Source organism: Geospiza fortis, unplaced genomic scaffold (genome assembly GCF_000277835.1).
Source record: "Geospiza fortis unplaced genomic scaffold, GeoFor_1.0 scaffold66, whole genome shotgun sequence".
Lineage (NCBI taxonomy): Eukaryota > Metazoa > Chordata > Aves > Passeriformes > Thraupidae > Geospiza > Geospiza fortis.
The window spans coordinates 2823926-2839360 of NW_005054312.1; the positions used below are offsets into that span (position 1 = coordinate 2823926).

Here is a 15435-nt window from a genome sequence, read left to right on the forward strand (position 1 = left end):
CTCTTCAAGTTAGCTGACATTACTGTCTTATGGAAACAAGTCTGAATGTAGAAACTAGAACTATCAATTCACCTTCTCAAAATACTTTTTAGGCAGCCCTGCTGATTTCACTTAGGAGGTGAAACTAAACTCACTTGGGCTCAGGAATCAAGACTGGCTCAAAGATGTCATCTAGTTTGTGCTGTACAAGTGCTGGCATCTCACATCTGACTGTTCCATTGTCATTTTCAATTTCATCAAGATCCAGCTGAAATTCCCGTGGAACTGTATGTGTTGTCTCCGCGTGGCTGCCCATGTTGCGATTTTGGCTACAGAAACCAGGAGAGAGTTTTAGTTTAAGAGAAGATTATTAGCACTAGCATCCACTGGTAACCTTAAAGTTCTCATGCTAACACAGGTTCTGCAGTTTGGATTATATTCAAGCCCCTTAACTCCCTCTGCTTTTCCCCTAGTCCTTAGTAAAACAAACTTCTGTAGGCCAGAAGAGCGGCTGCTACTTTACCTGCCCCTCCTAGTTTCTCCTGTAAACCACAAGATACCCTGTACCTGTGCCAGGTATGCATGGTTTGGGATAACTAGCACAGTTTACAGTACTATTAAAAGAATATAACTTTAAAGTTTGAGTGGCATTTTTTTGCCTTTTTAAAAAATAATGGATAGGATGCACACATACAGAACAACCTCACAAGACCCTCTAAGACTCACAGCATTCCCACATGACCTATACTGCATATCAGATTTCTCAAGGAAATAACTGAATATATAGTTCTCAGCACAGACTTTTAATCAAAAATGATGAGCAGGTGGCAAGGAATAATTTCTGAGCTTTTTGGTTTGGGTAATGCTGTCCCAGGCTCTACAATTCACACATGCTTATCCATTTTTGTGCTTCATGTCTAATACAACTAGAACATGGTCCAACAAATATAAAATTGAGTCCAACACACTGAAAGATCTCCCAATATTTTGAACATCTGCTTAATGTGGAAATGCCATGTGTCTGCAGCCTGATCTACAGTCACCTTTACAGAAACCTGTATTTCTCTTTTCCTTCATTCAAAGATCTGTAAATAATCTAGAACTAGCCATGGCAAACCCATCACCCTCAGGAAGGGATGGCAAGGATAGAATGGAAAGATACAAGAGCCTTGCTACCAAGGAGTTAGTGGGCAGTACTTACATCCTATAAGTGCGATACATAATTCTGTCCACGGAGAAGCAGTGAAAAAAGGCACAAGACCATTTAGAAAGATTTCAAGACAGACAAGACAAAAAAAATTTCAGACATTTATATTTATATTATTTGGCCATTTTTCACAACATGCGAAGATGATGATACAAGAACTAAAGTGACATTGTCAGACAGATTAGCACATACACTAGGCAGGCTAGAGACCATAATGTAACATTACATACTTGAGTTTGGAGGACATGTCTTCAGCTTGTCCCTTGCGCATCATGCTGGCATTGGCACTCATGTTCTGAGTACGCTGAGGTTTCTCCTCTGCCTGTCTCACTGGAGCAGAAGAGGGTCTCTTGGCTGACCGCTTTATTCTTTCCTCCAGCATGCTCATGTCTTTCTCTGAAAGCTGTAACACACAATGCTATCACTCATCCTTAGTTGTATGGGTTTTAGAAGTCTCAGTCACCTACAGGATTCACACCATACTTAGTGCAGACTGAAATTCTCTAATATGAAGGTGGGAACTGTCAATGATACCTCTGAGCAGCAAACTCATCAGAACACTCTGGACTGTCAGATGCTACTTCAAGAGCTAATTAACCCATGCTGACAAGCTCTAATAGAGAATACACCTATTTCTAGCCTTGTTTTTTCTTTCATGAAACAATTAATTTTGAATTCAAACTATAGTACTATCCAGTGTTTGTAATTGTTGCATGTGTTGCTGCAAAAACCCAAACAAAAAAAACCCCACCCACCTTTCTACATTCCCTATTAGCCATGTTTGGGCACTCTGGACCCTGCCACAGAAGCCAGAGTTCTTCTGATAGTTGTCCTGTTCAATGTACTCATGATTCAATATGAACACCAGATCAGGCACCTTAATGCTCAAACTCAGGCAGTGAAAAGATTCATATTTAACTGCTTATCTACCAGACTGAAGACTACCAATAACTCCATTTGAACAAAAGTAGGCACTACAATTTCATGAGCAGCACTCTCCAGCATCCCTATGATTTAGAAACCTTCCTGAGAACCCATAAATGGATCATACTGAAGCTCAGAAAGTCACGGTTAGAAAGAGCTGAATTGTTCAGGTGCTACAGTTTTTCCTTTACCTTGAAAATTCAAAAGCAAACGGACTATGTAAAACTGAGGCAGAAGCAGATTGCCCTCTGAACAATAGTTAAACAGGATGGAAATATAAGATGTTAATGAGAATGTAACATTAACTCTCATGGGAACAGTTGCCCAAGAAAATAAGAGTCACAATAAATTTCAACTTTTCAAAAAGCTGGAAATTAAAAAAAAAAAAAAAGCAGGGCAGCCTTGTCATATTCCATAAATACCATCCAATAGCTTGTATGCCCTATGGCGTATGACATAACACAACAAAGCTGCAAAGGCATTAAAATATCTATCACATTCCAATCAGTTTTAATGCTGCTAGAAACATTACCAAGGCCAAATCCAGAGAACAGAACTGTAAAAAAATTATCTAGCTGCTCTTGATTCAGACTGGAATTCAGTGTACTTAATCTGATATGCACAGTAATTATAAACACAGTGAACTAGCTTTCCATTGCTGGACACTGGAAACTGAGTTTTGCCATCTTTAACTTTTACTGCATTTTAGATGATAATGATTAAGTATAATTTTCAGAGAGCAAAACAGCAGCCATACAAAGTGGCATAGTACTGACACTTTAAAAATGAAATGCAGTAAGATGAAGCAAATACACAAAACTTACCAGACTTCAACTGCAAAGCAATTGGGTAAGTTTGGGACAAAAAAAAATAGCTGAGAATTTACTGGAGCCCCAACAACTAGCCCTTCTTGGCCAAATAAGTTACCCAAACATTCTGAATCAGATGTGCTACTCGTAAAATTGACTATAATGCAAGTTACTCTTTATAAACAATTCAATTTCAATGAAGGTCAGTCTTTCTCTTTTTTTTTTTTTCCAATTTTCTTTTTCATTCATGCACATCCAGGTTATATACACCTCTCTTACTGGAAACAGGCTGAGAGTTGGGGTTGAGAGCATACTGAAGAGAAGGCTCTGAGGAAACCTCACTGCAGTCTTCCAGTACCTAAAAGGGGCCTACAAGGAAGCTGGAGAGGGACTTCTAAGAAGAGCACACAGTGATACAAAATTGATAATTACTTTAAAATTAAAGAACATAAATTTAGATTGGATTAGAAACTCTGCACTGTGAGAGTGGCTGAAGCAATGAAAAAGGATACCCAGTCCCTGGAAGTGTTCAAGTGTCTCTGCCCATGGCAGGGGGTTTGGACCTAAATGGTTTTTATGGTCCCTTCCCAAACCATTCTATGATTTCATATATTCTACTTTCTGGGATTAAGCAAATAGCCATCAGAGAATCTATGATGTAGTAAATTATTCTCAAAACTAGAAAATGCTCTCGACACCAACAGCAAGATGCACCATGATAAATGACAAGCAAAACAGTGCTAATCCCCTACAAAAGCATAAGGACTTGAAGAAAAACCAAACCACCAAACCCCAAACAAACAATCCCACAATCCAAACCAAGCACAGCACGCTAACCCAAATCCCCCATAAACTCATGTGCAGTCATACTGACATTTCCAATCAGCTTGAACACTTGGTCACCATGGACGTTGTAGACAGTCACAATGGTGTTCAGTGCAGCGTTGCGCACGGCATTGTCCCGGTCACCAATGTGGGTTGCCATTTCTTTTAAGGCTTTCCCTGGAGTTGGCTGGCATACATTCATGCCATATGATTCAACCAGACATCCAAGCTCTTCCAAGCATTCTAAAAGAAGATGATAACATATGCACATTCAACTTAAAAGCTGCTGGGAAGAGAGCCCTCCCAATTCTCGTGTTGCTTGCACAGCTTGAACATTCACTGTAGAGAACTGCCAATCACAAAACTGAGGAAAGATATACTCCAGCTGACTTACGGGATCAACAGGAAGCTACAGGAGACTACTTCACAGATAAAAGCAGTCAGTCATCCTTTTACACTTCAAGTATTTCCCATAACCATGTATGAGCAACGCTACAGTTATCATCACATTCAGGTAAACAGTTGTGAGCTTGCAATACCGTATTATGTATAGAATTTAACTTTCTCCTTATACCAGGATAAGATATTCTCAAAGCGATCAGGAAGTTGTTTGAACTACAAATGCCACAACTTTATTACAGACATTATTTGTGGTGAGACAGATGTACAACGTAGAGACACTTCTTGCTTAGATTAACTGATTCCCTTGGTGAGTAGGGAAACAGTACTGTCACTGTTCTCACCAGCACTGTTTCACTAAGAAAACAAGCCTACTCAAGGGACTCATAGCACTCATAGCAACTTAAGAGATTCCTTGTCTTTAGAAGGTACAAAGACACCAAAATATAAAAAGCAATATGCTACTACTTGAAAATCTCATCCTTTAAACACTTGCAAACATCTGCATAAAATGCCATGTGCATGCAAATCTCACGTCCCACCCAACATTCTTATGCTGGGTTTTTCAAGATGCAAACCAAAGCAATTTCAAGTACTTTGCACATGTACAGTTCAACAGGCCATTTCCCACCTGCACGTTGTTTGGAGTTTTTTGACTTTGTCCCCTCCATGATAAAAGGGAACATCTTGCTGGCTGGATAGATGAGACACATTCTGTTCAGAATGGCACGTACATCCTTACGGATGACATCTTTCGGTTCTCCTACCTAATGGAAAATTAATGCAAAAAAATTAAAAAGAGGGGAAGAAATATAAAATATTTTATATAGTTTTGTGATACTTTTGACTATTCTAAATAGTCTTAGGAAAGCCAGAATCATTGTCAAGGCAAAAATCCCTTTTTTGTCAATGGCTTTTAAGGGAAATACGCAATATAGAATCATAAAGGTGACAAAAGGCAACCTTAACATCATCGAGTCAAACTGTTAAACCAACACTGCCAAGTCTACCACTAAACCATGTCCCCAAGTGGCACATCTACATGTCTTCTAAATACTTCCAGTGATGGAGACTAAACCTCTTCCCCGGGCAGCCCATTTCAGTGATTGACAACCCATTCAAGAAAGAAGTTTCTCCAAATATCCAGTGTAAGCCTCCCCTAGAACAACTTGGGTCCTTTTGCTCTCATTCTATTCATTTGTTACTTGATAAGACAACACCAACATCACCCTCACTACAGCCTCCTTTCAGGTAGTTATGAAGAGCACTAATATATCCCCTGAGCCTCCTTTTCCCCAGGTTAAATAAACACAGCCTGTTGAGGCTCACACAAGCCACCAACTGGACTTAACCCCATTCGCAATATATTTAAAATGAACATATTGCAGTGTTTGATGGTATTTTGTCATAATCCTCATGAAAAATAACAGTTTCTGTAAAACAAATTGTACCTTTAGGATAAGATATGGGATGAAAGAGGATGCTTCATTTTCGGTGAGGTGATACTCTTCTTGACTCAGCAAATTGAAAAGCAATTTAAGGTATTCAAGTGCTTTCATCAAAACACTTGTGTTGGTATCAAAGAACCGCAGGGTAACCCATTTTAGGATCAAATCCAGGCAGCTGATGACTCCATCTTTTTCACTCTCCAAGTGCTTGAAGGCAGTTAAAAAAAAACTTACATAAATGAAACACATATATACACTGTTCAATAAGAAAATAAGCTAAGCTATGTCTGATAAGATAATCTACATTTATTGGTAGATTCTTAGAACAATACATACTCACTTTTAACTTAGATCCCTTTCTGAAATTATAAGAGAAGTCTCTGGTGAGGAAATTTTCCCTTCTCCTGAGAAACAGTATTAATACTAACTTCATCATGCCTCTGAAAATTATTTCTATGTATGTTTAGGTTTCAACTACACAGAACAATGACCCCTGGCTCCTCAGAGAATTTCTGTTTTATTTTAATTCAAGCAGTATCTTTCATAGCAGAGAGTAATTCTGTCAGCCTCATCTTCTACCACAGATCCAAACTCACCTCAATCATAACAGACAGTGCTTTGTTGTGGTGCTGGAAGTCTGCATGAAACATCTCATCCTGTAGCCATTTGGCAACACAAGTGGACATCTGAGTTTTCAGCTGTTCAATATATTCATCACGGGGAGTAGTGAAATTCCACTTTAAAACCTGTAAAAGGCAGCATTTAGAACTCACGGCAAGCAGTACCTTTTCTTCCTGACAGATGCTGCTGATTGAACATCATCTTATTGCCAATAAGTAATGAAAAATCAGTAGCGTTTGCTCAACTTTCTTTTAGATGGCAGTTTTCTTCATATGGACTGATTATCCTTATGCTATTATCTTACTAATTATCACTTAAACTCATTGTTTTTAAGCTCCAGACAGGCCTACTTACTAGCAAGTTACGAATAACACACATATTTTCACTAATAGAATTTTCCTTACAAATTGCTAAGTGGGGCTGCTCAAAGTAAGTATATTAAAGCATTTGCAACGTACTCTAGAACTCTGAAAAGACTGACTAAGCATAATGATACTTCACAACTTGAAAAATGTAAAAAGTCCTTAGGTTTTTATGACAATGTATAAATGCACAAAATTTGAAAATCAGAAAAGAAATACAACAGTAAGCCCACTACTGATGTATGAAATTCAACTCAAGAATCAGACTCCAAGAGATGGACAGTGGCTAACACATGTCACAGTATGTTTAAGTCTAAATCAAAAACTAAAGAAAGCATTAAAAGCCTCCACTTCAAAACTTGTGAAGACATTCTGATTTTTCTCACCTTCAGAGCTTTCTCTTCTCTCATCCTCTGTTCCTTCCCATTTGGGACAATGATAAAAATAGGCCCTGATTTATCATCGTCTTCCTTCAGACTAGGCTTGCTTAGCACCTTCTTTCCCTGTACCTGAAAGAAGCAAGGTATTAGCAGCAAACACAAGCCATATGTATGCCTCAGTCCCAGCAACTGCAAGTGTTAGATACTTGCCACCCTCACCCTATGTATACAAGAGGCAGAGAGAAGCTGAAAGAAAAATGCTGATTAGGAGTTTGAAAGTGTGTGCTCAGCTGCTGTGGAAGCAATACCCATGACAGTGTGCACAGTAGCACCCTGTGAATTATGACACATCACTCTCAACCAGTGTGCTAGTCACCCACACACATCCCTAAAACCCAACGTGGTACCTGTTTGACAGACTGGCTCTTTGTCAGACTTGAACTGCCCTTGCTGAGGCTTGCATTAGCTTTGGACAGGCAGGCATTACCCTTGGACATACTGCTATTAACATCTGACTGCTGGAAATAAGCCATAGAAAAGTCTTTGCTTAGAATGTGTTAGAAGGTTTGGAATGGAAACTTAAGAGTAAACAGCTGTCTGACAATAAAGGTCTTAATTCGACCAGCAGAGTTCTGGCAGAACACTGCACTGATTTGAGCAAACCGACAACATCCTTCAAGGTTTGGTCTGCTCATTCTTATCACGAATATGGACCTACATCAAATGTTCTTGTTACAACACTACTTCAGACAATGGAGACAATGCGACTGTAGAACAAGTTGGGTTATTTTTAGTTATATACACAGGACAAACTTAATTATTAACAGCAAAAAAAATTACTGTAATACAAAACAACAGAAAAACCTAACCAAAATTGACTGCAGTTAGTTGAGACTGTTATGTTTTTAAACATACTCCTTCCCTTTCTGCACTTTGACTGAGAACTTCTTGCCCTTCATACTGTAAGGCAGAGATTCATTTCTTTTGATACATGGGTTCAAAATCAACATTCATGGCCCTGGAATAGTAATGAATTCACAACAGCACAAAATCAAAGAGGCCAGGAAAATTTCGAACAGACTGAGTTTCTCAGAAGACTGATTTTTGACAATACGGACTTTAGGAATTAAATAGGTAATGACAAAAGCAGTGATCAGGTAAGTGATATGGGAATGTCTGTCATCTCAGAGTTCAGACAAACATGAAGATTTTTAATAAAAGTTGTCTGTAGCAAGGACTACACTGTTCTACCTAGAACACATTAACAAATCACAGCTACTAACTTCATAAAACTGATTTGACACAGAAGGCAATCAACATACCTTAGTTTTAGAGGAGAGTCCTCCTGCTTTGGCTTTTTTGAGATCAGGCTTGGATTCCATGGTATTAGACCCCAAATCATCAGCAAATGCTAGAGAAACAGTAAAACATTTAAAGTTATCTAGACACCCATTTTAGGTTATCAGTTTTCTCTTCTTAGGACATAAGAAAAACTGTTTGTGGATACAATATGCTCAATCACACATATGTCTGAGGCTTTTAGACCCACTGAAGAAGTCCCTTAAATTCCATGTTAGCATACAAAGTTTTCCTAATTTCCTAATTAAGATTATGGTACTCAGCCAATTTGTCATTTTTCAAAACAATTAAAAAATGCAGACATATATACTGTGCAGGCTAATGTCTAGAGCTGAAGTTGAACCTGGCTTGAGTAAGCTAGCCCCAGCAGTTTGATTCTTCAAATCAATTGTCTCCTAATCCCATCACAGAAGCATTCTGGCTGTCCCACAGTGAACTACACTGAGGAAATAGTCCAGATAAAAAATAATGTGAAAACAAAAAAAAAAAAAAGAAATTATATTAAAATCAGATTAGAATTAGAAAAAACCTCCCCCTTTAGCCCAGCTTAGTTTTAGCTTCAATACCAAGTAGATATTTTCCAGTTTTCAAATAGCAGCTAACAGATGGTTGTGTGGAAAGGAAACACCCTCTTACACTGGAAGCTGATTCAAATGCAAGAAAGACCCGAATCCTAACTATGGTTGAATACTTCTTCTTCAGCTAAGTATGTTTATTCCTCTGGCATGTCAAAAAGCTTCAAAATCCACCATTTTCTCAGTCATTTCCCAAAATGTCAGAGAAGTTACCTGATGCAGGTTGGAATTTGGCTGGAGCTGCTCCTCCAACCACTCTGGAAGATGCTTTAGCAGGAGGAGCTGGTTTGGCTGGCATGTTGGCTTTGGCTTTCTCCAGCATGGCCAGTACCTGGTCTTTGGAAGTTGGCTAGAGAACAGAAAGTGCAAAAAAGGAGTGATAAATTTAATAATGCCTATCACTAATCTTTCCAATATATGCTACAGACAACAACAGCAAAATTGGTTTGAAACAATCCATGCTCTGTTAAGCATCTCGGACGATGGTCATCTTAAAACATCATTGTTCTCAGATACTTTTGTTCTGAGTTAAAACATCTTTCCTTAAAGTTTCTTCTGCAAGATCTATGGGAAACGTGTAAACTCACTCTAGGTGAGTGGTCTTTGGATGTCAGTGGAGTGCCTACTCACCACTCAGGGGTCCATAAGCCAAACCAAACTGCTAGAAAACATATTAAAGTATGAGTAGAAAGGCATAGAGTGGGACAGAAACTGGTATGGAAGCTATCTGCAAGTAGATTTTTTTCAGAAGAAAAGCAGAATGACTAAATATCAAGCTCTTGAAGTAATAAGCTTGTAATTTCTCTGCTTCAGTAATCATTTCTGAAGCAGAGAAATCTCTAGCTCACAGCTCCTGATATTATTTTCAGTCCCCCTAAAAAAAGTCAAGACACAGACAAGCTTACATGACTCAAGACAGCATGTCATGAGACTGTGAATAGGACTTAATAGTCACTCATTCAAGATCACATGATCTAATCTTTGTAACGGAAGTACCTTCAGCTTGCCAGTGGCTTTTGCCATCTTCTCAAAGCCCAGATGCATCATGAAGAAGGGCAGGGCATCCTGTGCCTTTTTGCGCACATCCCCATTGCGATCTTCAAGGCAGGAGTACAGGTGAGGCACACACAAGAGTAGGTCAGAAGGAACAGAACGGAGGGCAGGCAACTTCTCAGCCAACCAACCAAGAAGCTGAAAGAAAGTTTTAAAATAAAAGCTTTTAAGTAAGTGTTCACAGTGCTGTGTTAAGGCATGAGAGTCTGAATAGTAGTCCCTCACATACCACTACATTCTACAATGTACATTGGGAAAACACACCCAAACATTTTTCAGACAAACACTCTTCAACAACATCAATTTTCATATCAGCAATTACAAAAATTAAGAACAGCATGTTAACACAACTATCTTTAAACTTTAAGCCTGGTCTTTTTGCAGGCTGTTCCTTCCTTTTGAAAGGAATAGAATTTCAGCTGCTCTTTTTAATGTCTCCAGTTCTGTTCCACGGTGAATTTAAGGGAACACAAACTAGCTCTGAAAACGCTAATCAAAAAAGACAGAAGTTTCATTTTAGAGGCACTAAAGTCTAAATGACAGCTATTATGCAGGAAGAAAGCTTGTTATTAGCCTTTCAAGGTTTAACAATTTTATGTCAGAACAAATACACAGCTACTTCTTTTCCCATATATAATGGTAGCATTGTGTCATTTCAGTCTGCATAAATAAAGAGTCCATAGCACATAAGGTTATGTTGATTTAACACACGTAAGAAGTTTACTCGACAGAAGCCTACCTCTTGTCTTAGGAAAGGATTTTCTTTTTTGAGCTCTTCTGACAAGTCTTCCCCTTCCAACCACTCTTTCATGCCAGTTTGTTCGGCCCAGGCATTCACAGTTGCCAGTGCAGCAGCACGAACGTTATTCTGCAGCAAGAACAAGATTTAAAAATAATAAACCTAAAGAGGGGTCAGAAGATTACGACAGAATCTTCTAAAGCCCTACTAAAGCAAAAGGCTTCCACACCACAGGCTTTGAAATCTCTTTTTTTATTTGCAGTTTAAGAAGTCTAAGATTCAGAAGAATTTCCTTTCAGTGATACTATCAGCTGCAGCAATCTCCAAATCAGACATTATACTCATCTACCATAATTTTTTTAAAAATAAGTTTAATAAAGAGGGTGAAAGGGTATCTCTAAATGTACTTTTCCATGCTACCATTCATTGACAACAATTCTGAGAGCAACTCTTAAAGAAGCTAAAAAATAGTGTTAGTGACTTATATAGTGCTTAAATAGGCTGCACATTCATAAATCAAGACAGATGGATCATAGAGCCTGCTATTATTTAGGATATACATGAGAAAAATCAGGAATGAGGGAACCCTCTAATTCCTACCAATTTCCATCTTGTTTTTTCCAAGCAAAATTTCGAACAGCACCCTTTTTTGAAGCAGCTATATGAAGTTATGAGAAGCCAGATGGAATATTTAACAACCACGGCTCTTTAAAAAGTTATTGATCTAGACATGACTTTATACAAACGACCTTCTCCTGTGTAGGCTGAATTTCTGAGGAAAGCTAATAACGTAGCAGACTCTATTACTTAAGTATGAACCATATTAAATGCAGAAGTAACATCCAGGCATATATACAAACAAGAAGTCAGCATCCTTGCTTTACCAGCTTCTCCCACCTTCTATCTCATTCAGGAAAACAAATCATGTGCTGCAGATAAACACACGGTCATCAACCTCTCTGACAAGGCCTTGGTTCCCATCACCCAAATTTAACTTGTCTTCACTCATGGTTCAAGCGGATTACTTTCCTCAATTATTCAGTGAGTCCATGACAAACATGCTAAAGTAGGACCCAAAATGGACCATCCTCATCTTCAAAAACTTGACAAATTTGATAAACTAATTAAATCTTGCACTTGAAGTACTTAAAAAAATTACCACTGTAAGAGTGTTCAAACGAGCATACAATCTTCTGTCAGCATTACAGTGCTTACAAGTTTTGTCAGTATTATGCATTTTAGTAACAGCGTAAGTTAATCACAATTGGTCTTATCGTTAAACCACATACTTGCAACTCTCCTACCAGTCTGGGGCTCTGACCAACCTGGTCTAGTGGAAAGTGCCCCTGCCTATGGCAGTGAGGTTGGAACTAGATGGTCTGTAGGGTTCCCTTCAAACCTAAAAAATTCTATGACTCTACAAAAGGAGCTTGCTATTACCTCAGGATAACTGGTGAGTTTGAAGAATTTAACAGTCATATAAGATCTCAGATGTTGAAGACTTTTTAAGAGAAACCAATTTTAACCAGGAGATTTTTATCTAGCCCTAGAACCAGTCCAAATCTTTCCACTGTTTGGGACAGGTAGATCCAGCTTCTGCTCTTTTTCCTACTCACATTCCAAGCAGAGACAGCTGAAGCATGCCATCTTTGATAACTGCCCATGACTTCTGGCACAAGATATTGGCACCTTCCCAAGCCTTTTTACCCATTGCTTCAAATAGCACTTTCCCATGGTCCTAAGCTTTATTTTGACACAGTATCCTGTCAAACTCAACGCTGATGTTATTTACACAAGCTTCAGTGTCAGTTGTGAATGTCCTTTGTCTACCTACAGTTCAAAGGGCCCCTACACAGTGGCAAAGACAACAACAATTTATAATGTAATATTCTACAAGAAACTTTACCAAGCAAATCTTGTTCAGTGTCTAAAATATTGTACCTTCAACAGTAGAAATATGCATATAGTTACCACATTAATTTAAAAGCCAGATTGTTTCACTGGGTTTAGTTACAAGGAGGAAATACATGTGAATATACATTCAAGCACATATTTATACTTGAACATTAAGTTGTCATTCAGGCAAGAACTTTTTTTTAAAAATTGGTAAGCTTCCAAGGAAGCTTCAACTACCAACCACCTTTCAGGCATAGCTTAGATATACAAAAAGGAAAGAGATCTTGACATCTGTCCTACCTTACTATCTCCTAGGACTGTAATTACAGGAATCCCCAAATTTTTCACATACTGTTTGATATTGGGGCCCATTGCTGTTGCTAGTTGCTGAAGAATGCTCAGTGTTTGTTGCACCTGTACATAAGGAAAAAAAAGGTTTTAAATAAAACAGTATTACAAGCATTTGTGCAAAAACTCCCAGTTACACATGGAAAAGAGATACTGCTATATATTAAGCTTTTACTCTAGAATGCCTGCTCAATGAAACCTATTCCAGCCTTCAAATTCATCACATCAAAAAACCAAGAAATACTCCCATATTCTGAGCAAATTAAATTTCAAGTAAAAATATTTTCAAACAAGGGACAATTCACTTTTGCTTCACAAATGAAGCAATTAGTCAAATTCTTTTAAGATTTCCTTTTATTACATTCAGAGTAAAGGTAGTTTTTCCTTTCTTTTGAAGCATTTTTAAATGAAAAAGGCAAATATTTATTAAAATAGCAAAATATATCATTTGGAAACACACAGTTCACTATTTTCCAACTGTTGATCTAATGACATTGAAAGAGACCACACAGAAATAATCAAGGTTCAGAAATCATGACTACCTTAAGATTTAATCTGGAAACAACTGAAACAGGACTTTGAAAAACATACCAAGATTTTATTGGAGTCATTGAGACGACCCTTCAGAGCAGCTGGAAGTTCTCCTATGTTTGGCTGTATGAACTTTGCTTCATTTATTATGCTTGTCACTTCATCTAGACCTTCCTTTCTGATCTTCCAATTTTTATCCCCAATCTTAGACACTAGCTCTGCTGTGATCTTATCACTGCAAGAGAAGAACAGAGAAAGTGCTCATTTACTTAGTGATATCTCTATTAGTATTTGAGTGCTTTAACATCATAGATTGCTGCTTAGAAAGGAGTTATAAATGCAAAGTTTTGAATTGCAGTGGCAGTGTATCTTCAGGTGCTAGAATACAAACCTACCCAATATCTGTTCTTGGCAAGAGATCCACAACATCATTCCCAACCTCCTCCTGTTCTTCTTCTTCACCATCATCCCCACCTCCCACGCTGTGCCTGGAAATGCCACGAGTTGGAGCTGGTGCTGTCTGTCCTTGCATCTGCAAGCAACACAAAATCAGAAACAAAAATTTCACAATTTTTCATTTGACATTAAAAATAAAACCACTCGTATGATATGAATGCACTGGATCAGGACAGCAGACTTCTAAACCATTATACTATTCAAACAAACCCAGAAACTTTTAAAGTTCATAATTAAAAAAATGCTATTGTGATAGCGACACATAATGAATTTGCTACAAACTCCAGCTACTGAAGTTTCAAAGTAGCTTCAATGACACTTGGTAGCAAGAGAGCTCCACTTCATACCTTTTCAAATTCTGCATCTATCTGGGAAAGAAGGGCTGGCTTCTCATCTTCAAAAAACATTCGCAGAGAAGGTCCCACATAAAGATACATTACTCCCAGCAATGTAATGGCAGAAGTCCTCACAGCCTGCCAGAAAAAGGAAAAAGCACTCAGTCTTCAAATTAAGGTCTGATAATTCAGGATTAAGATTCTAAATTTACTCACTGGGTTGGTTGCAGCAAGAGCTGTCTTCACATTACTGATGAAAGCTTTGACATTCAATCTGTGGAAAGAAGATGTCTCCCATAAATAAAACACAACACAGGAAACAGCACCAACAAACAAAATCATCACGGAATGTTAAAAAGACACCTCTAGACAGATTTACACAACTAACTTAGATGCAGAAGACATCATTACAGCGCCAGTGCAGATAGTAGCTGGTTAAATAACTACTGAAAGATCAGTTTGGAGAATAGCCTACTGTGAAAATCAATCAGTAAACAATTTATACAAAAGCCTACTATTATCACAGCTGGAAACTTTCTTAAACTACATAATCCACATGACTGCTAGGACTGAAATATTGAGGACTGAATCTAGAAACATTTTAAGTACCTGAAACATGACTATACAATAAAGGTGAAGGTATATTACTGTTGTGGTGAATATTTTTTTATTTTGTTAGTTACTCTCATAATCTTCCAGAAAAAGGCGCATTTTTCAAAAGGATATTTACAAGAGAAATAAAAGAAAGGTTTAAATTCCTGAATCTTCTATATTATCTGTGCAGCCTCAAATACTGCTGTCCTAGTAACACATCTATACACATTCCATTCTGCAAATATATATTTTTGGTGGAATTTACTAAAGGAAGAGTTTATTTCCCAGACTCAATCAACATCACTATCCATTTAAAAGCCACAAAATACCTCAAGACAGGCATAGTAACTGCCCAAGTAGTCAAATAAAATGATATTTGAAGTTTTCCCTGCTTAAGAGATTTTTTTTTCCTCAGGACTAAACTCTATTGACCACATTCAGTTAAAAGACTAGTGATTAAAAATTAAGGCACGCTATCCTTGGTTCTGATGGAGAAATAATTTCTCACACTCATAATGCCAGATATAATAACAACAATTTTGTTGGCTAAAACTTCATTCACCTGTAATCAACCTCAAAATGTCTCCCAAGGAGA

The 15435-nt window shown here is 37.9% G+C and overlaps 1 protein-coding gene across 2 annotated transcripts in view; it reads right to left on the reverse strand.

Moving 5' to 3' along the window:
* CKAP5 (cytoskeleton associated protein 5) overlaps window positions 1-15435 on the reverse strand; it is a 43426-nt gene that overhangs the window by 9834 nt on the left and 18157 nt on the right. Inside the window, exons 19-35 of one of the 2 annotated variants that reach the window (XM_031055694.1) lie at window positions 14463-14520; window positions 14259-14384; window positions 13851-13987; window positions 13516-13690; window positions 12877-12990; window positions 10681-10809; window positions 9885-10079; window positions 9102-9237; window positions 8277-8365; window positions 7362-7472; window positions 6961-7083; window positions 6188-6337; window positions 5595-5798; window positions 4775-4910; window positions 3794-3987; window positions 1417-1589; window positions 135-308 (exon numbers count right to left, since the gene is read on the reverse strand). In XM_031055694.1, the coding sequence (XP_030911554.1) occupies window positions 135-308; window positions 1417-1589; window positions 3794-3987; window positions 4775-4910; window positions 5595-5798; window positions 6188-6337; window positions 6961-7083; window positions 7362-7472; window positions 8277-8365; window positions 9102-9237; window positions 9885-10079; window positions 10681-10809; window positions 12877-12990; window positions 13516-13690; window positions 13851-13987; window positions 14259-14384; window positions 14463-14520 (2424 nt within the window). The remainder of the gene's footprint in view (window positions 1-134; window positions 309-1416; window positions 1590-3793; window positions 3988-4774; window positions 4911-5594; window positions 5799-6187; window positions 6338-6960; window positions 7084-7361; window positions 7473-8276; window positions 8366-9101; window positions 9238-9884; window positions 10080-10680; window positions 10810-12876; window positions 12991-13515; window positions 13691-13850; window positions 13988-14258; window positions 14385-14462; window positions 14521-15435) is intronic. The other variant, XM_005419442.2, reaches the window with a different exon arrangement.